Source organism: Phalaenopsis equestris, unplaced genomic scaffold (assembly GCF_001263595.1).
Source record: "Phalaenopsis equestris unplaced genomic scaffold, ASM126359v1 Scaffold000114, whole genome shotgun sequence".
In the NCBI taxonomy this organism is placed as follows: domain Eukaryota; kingdom Viridiplantae; phylum Streptophyta; class Magnoliopsida; order Asparagales; family Orchidaceae; genus Phalaenopsis; species Phalaenopsis equestris.
The window spans coordinates 1,181,045-1,186,339 of record NW_018164556.1 but is presented as its reverse complement, the minus strand read 5'-3'; the positions used below and the strand labels follow the sequence as shown (position 1 = coordinate 1,186,339).

The window sequence follows — 5,295 nt, the reverse complement described above, 5'->3', positions numbered from 1 at the left end:
ATATATATAAAGTGGCCTAGTTCTTTGAGTTAATTCTCACGTTAATAAATGTCTTGAAAATGTGATAAATTATAGGGGGTAAGAGCATAACTTTGGATATCTACCACACATATATGTAACAAATGAACAGATGGTTGATATAAAATCACGTTAGAAGGTCAAAACAATTGAACCTTTGTGATAGTTTTTGAGGCCAAATGGTCCATTCTTTTTTGCTAAATGCTCCCGAACTGCCTCTAATTTAAAGAATAAGGCGAAATGAAATAGAGTTTGAACGATTTGTTGTTTCCATGAATCAAGTGTGGGTATTTGATGGATCACTCAATGGGAAAATATTTGCGTACATAAGACTTACGCAGCGCTGCATACGTCCAGGGGTTATATCGGGGTTATACCCCTCTGTAACTCTCTTGTAACCTCTTTGTAAACTACCTGTAACCTACAAATGAGTTCCGAGCTTCTGTAATTTCATGGGTACAAATAAGTTACACGGAGGTTACAAGGGAGTTACACGGAGGTTACAGGGGGGTATAACCCGGATATAACCCCCCTGTAACCCCTGAATAACCCCTGACATACGCACCGCTGCATATGTCTTATGTACGCAAATATTTTCCCACTCAATGAGTGTGAAAGGAGAATTTGTGGCTTATGTTTAATTCTTTTCTCTATTATAGAAGTTTCAACGAATAATATGTGATTAGAGAAAAATTAAGTTAGTTAAAATTTATCATTTGCTGCTTTTTTTTATTGTGGTAATGCTGTAATGGCAATAAAAATTTTTAGTGATATTTTGGTATATTCGATCAGTCTGAAGAAATTAAATATATCCAAAATTAGCCCAGAATGTTGTATTTGTGATATTAGTAAATAGCATCATATTCATTTTTCCAAGTTTTAAATATTTTTTTTTCTTCTTAACTTCATTTTCTCTGTTTAGGATCTTTGCGCAGACAAACCAGCGGAGTAGATTTGAGATCAAGGTATAATAAAAAGCTTGTTTAATGGAAGAATATGAGATGATACCAATATTAACCATATTTTTGAAAGCTAATCCATGTATCCGTTTTTGGCTTTAGAGGCCTAGAAAGCAATGGGAGTATGTCAAAGCTTCGTAGAAATGCATCTGCCTCAACTGATTTGAGTAGCCTTTCATCAGAGCCCACTTATATGAATCAAGGTGATTATGCTTTTTTTTTTTTTGTGTATATCTACGATGGTTCTTAATAATACTATAATGCATTTAAGTTGTATCGTGACTTTATCGTGCTTTGCTAGAAGGAAAATCATGCTTCAGATTGCAGTGGTGTTACCCAAAACACCATATTGAGTTATGTTTCAAGTTTGATGTCATTAATTATGATCATATGTTTGTAAAAAGAAGTTGATTGCCAGTTTAACTGACTTCTGTGAAAATTTTGGTTAGAGCTAGTATTTGATTTAATATAAATTTTAATTGAGCTGTTCGTATGCTAGGTCATTTGGAGTCCATAGAAACTAAAAAGTTGCAACAAGTTGTGGACTTGGGATAAGGAAAGTGATGGGCCCATAAAGAAGGCGTGAAAGAAGCCACACGTAAGCCACAGAGAACTAACTTGTGCAACTTTGAAACCCTAAACCAAACTGATGGCCTGACAGCAGTCCAGGCCTAATTTAATTACCCAGAACAATAATCATAACAAATGAACCACGATTAATATGCTGAGAAATTTAATTTCCGCAACTAAACCACATAAAAATTAAATTCTTTCAAGATATCCTGATGGGAGATTTGTTGAGATGACTATCTGGATAATGCAAATCCAAAGAAGCACCAATACACATGGATACAAGTAAAGCAATGCAAATAAAAATTAAGCCAAAAAGTCATTCCCGTTTAAACATCCCTAGAGGTGTCATGAGAGATTTTTCTTTTTTTTCCAATGACTGAGAATGATAGAATATTTAGAATATGAGATGATTAATTTCATATTTAGGTTAATAAATATAATTAATTAGTTATAAATTACTATTAATGAAATAATAATTCTTGTATTCTATAGATAGTTATCATTGGAGACATGGAAATAAGGGAATATTTTGTGTTTTATTTTTCTCTCCTCCCTCTCCTATTTTTCAAAGTTTTCGATATCATCAAATGATCATTTACCCTTTTAAAATTTGCGTTTCTCTTCTATGATTCTCTCCCCTTCCAGTCCACCCCACCACACCCTATTTTTGGACATCTCTGAACAGCAATACAGCATATTATCAAGACCAAGAAATTAGATCGTAATAATTGGTGCTCTCGTTCCCTACTTCACCGTTGATCGACTCCTCGCCTCCCCTGTATTTGCCAGTTGCACTCACTGAACTGCCTGCAAGATCCAATCATTTGCTTCATCTAAGATCTGTTCGCCTATTCATTCCAATAGTTTTTGGACTTTCATGGGTCTCACTTGATCTATATCTCAACATCCAATATCTAACTTTTTGACTTCAGCGCCGCAATTTCCATCGCTAGTGACTGCATCATCCCATCCAAGCCCGTCCAAAATCCCCTCCAAGACGACTTACTGTTTGTCCTGATCAGGAATCATAAACAATTGGTTCACGGTTATTCTTTTCTGTTTGTACTGCCCTTTCGATACAAAGTGTCAAGCTCTCCATGAAGAATTATGCTCTTCATCTGCAAAGTCTGCAGAACTGGCTTCTGCAAACTCTCATAATAAGAGGAAACTACCTAAGAATTATCTCCCTGATCGAATAGTTGTGTTGTTGCCATAATCAGCTTTCTATAACAAGCTGGTTGAATTTGAAGCACAAATTGATGATGCCTTTGTAAGGAAGAAGGTTGATATTTAGTAATTGTATATATTCTTCTTCCTCTCTCCATCCTAGACACCCATGACTCTCCTCTATTTGTTCCCACCGAACTTCATTCTCCTTCAAGAACCTTTGCTTGTCCAAATTGTTCGCCAATATTTCTCCCGTCTTTCCTAAATCTTGCCGTCATCAAACACTTCCTTGTGAGCATTACCTTTACTGATTGACAGATCATCCTCCATTAAAGAATGTTAGATTTATGTCACCATTTTCAAAGCCCGACGCCTCTTGCAGAACATTATATTTCCTTCTTTATGCCTCATTCAATTGCAAGTATCAACTTCTTCATCCTTTTGCCCAGACAGATCCCTATGCTCCTAATCTGCCGTCACAAGATGGAAACATTGTTAGATTTTTTTATTTTTTGGAAAGACTGATTCATGCAACAAAATCAAGAGATATCTATTGTGCCTTCTCATTCTTTCTATTACTTGCCCAGCTTCTGGAGCAAGGTCATTTTGAAAGGGCTGTTAATGATAGAATATTTGGAAGATGCGATGATTGGCTTTGTAAGCATTGTATTTAGTTTAGCAAATATAGTTAATTAGTTCAAATTTATTTTTAGTGAATTAATATTTTGTGTATTCAGTCCGCGTTGGAGACATGAAAGAAAGGAAAAATATGGTAATTTATTCTCCTATTGTGTTTTCTTCTTCTCTCACCCTCTTCTCTATTTTTTGGAGTTATTGGCATCCTTGAATTGCAATTTATCCATCTCAACTTACTTAATACTTGCTCTCAATAACTTCATATCTAATGTAGAACTTAAATAGTGTTCTTAGTCTCATGTGGGACATCCTGATCCTCTAATAAAATTACATAAGTGCAATAATAAACTTAGAAATATAATTTCAGGATTAGATTTTCATTAATATCTAATAACCTGCCTTTTTCTTTATTTCCCATCTCCCTGATCATAAGCATATCTCAAAACTCTTAATATAATGTCATTGAAATAATTTCATTTTTCCAAGATATTTTAAAATTAATTAATAGTCTACCAATCAAATAAAAATTAATTTACTTTTTTCCAAAATATAATATCGTAAGAGTTTTTAAGTCTTATTAATTAGAAAATGACTCAGAGACTAATTTTTTATTTTTATGCTCACCTCAAGTTTGTTCTCACAGAGACTTGTCACTTATTTTAAATTTTCTTTTGAATCAGACCTATAATACTTTTGTATTTCCTTTTTTCTTTTCTTCTTTTTAACCCATTTGATCATTTTTTTTTTTCATTTTTTTCAATTCCACTGAGAATTAATATATTTGGTTAAACACATTTCTCTTAAGGATTTTGAATGCTAATCTCCCCTAATTAATATCTCTTAAATGCTTCTTAAAGTAAACTTTGAAATATTATAATCAATTCAAAATTCAAGTATTGATTAAATTGGTTGAGTTTGAAAATTAAGATGTTTAAAGTATCTATGATTAACTACTTATATTTTAATTACACTTTTTAGGGTTGAGGTAAAAGTTGTTAAATTGAATGCCTCAATTACTAGGACATTGATTCTAGTCCCCCTTTTAATGAGTATTTGCAATTCTAAAGAAGTCATTATATAATCTTGTAAACTTCTCAGGATTTAGCATGAGTCACCACTTTAGAGTATTATGAACAACTCAATTATAAGAAGTACTTTAAGGTAAGTATACATGTGCCTCCCCTAAACTTATTCTCCATCCTATGCATGCCATAAAAAAATTTGTAGGAAAAGAAAAGAGCACAACATGTAATAACAATGAATTTTATACTAAAAAATTTAGCATAGGAAATAATAGCACTTGGAGCTCGACGAGTGTAACATATAATTTTTTATAAGAGATCAATGAACATTAAAGCATATGTTTTTGCTTTGCATTTGTTTTTAAATTTGATTGACTTTGCTTTGTATTTATTTTGAATATTTCTAGTTATTTTGCTTATGCAAGGGTCATGTTAGTTTTGATGCAATAGCTATCCGGGTTGATTGGAATTATCACATTTAGACTTTTCATGCATATACTCAAAATACAAGATAACACATGGTTTGTCTCTCAAAAAGTGTTTGGTTTAACGTCCTCAGCCGAAAATGTATTCAAATCAAACTTGTAACTCTTCCTTTATGATCAAATTTACAATTAAGTAATCCTTATTCAATAGCCCTATCTTTTGGTTATCCTGGAGTTTTCTCTAAATTCACATGGTTTAGAATTTATTGTGACTTTTCACTCGCAATTTAATAACACTCTTCTAGAGGATATGTAAGGGTTGATTCAGATTATAATTCTTAAGGGAGTTTTATAGATACGAAACTCTTCTAATTAGCTCGCTTTTTGCAGATAATATTTATCCCACCAGTTGAACGAAATGGTCTCTCATGTTCCTTCCTAGGCTGTAAGTCGGATTTTCTTAAGTATATGGTTGATTACTCATTAGGTTTTTCA

General features: G+C 32.9%; 1 protein-coding gene across 2 annotated transcripts in view; it reads left to right on the top strand.

Annotated features, from left to right (window-relative positions):
* LOC110020975 (uncharacterized AAA domain-containing protein C16E9.10c) overlaps window positions 1-5,295 on the top strand; it is a 28,615-nt gene that overhangs the window by 14,659 nt on the left and 8,661 nt on the right. For both annotated transcript variants that reach the window (XM_020719284.1, XM_020719283.1), the window contains exons 7-8: window positions 941-983; window positions 1,080-1,180. In XM_020719284.1, coding sequence (XP_020574943.1) covers window positions 941-983; window positions 1,080-1,180 — 144 coding nt within the window. The remainder of the gene's footprint in view (window positions 1-940; window positions 984-1,079; window positions 1,181-5,295) is intronic.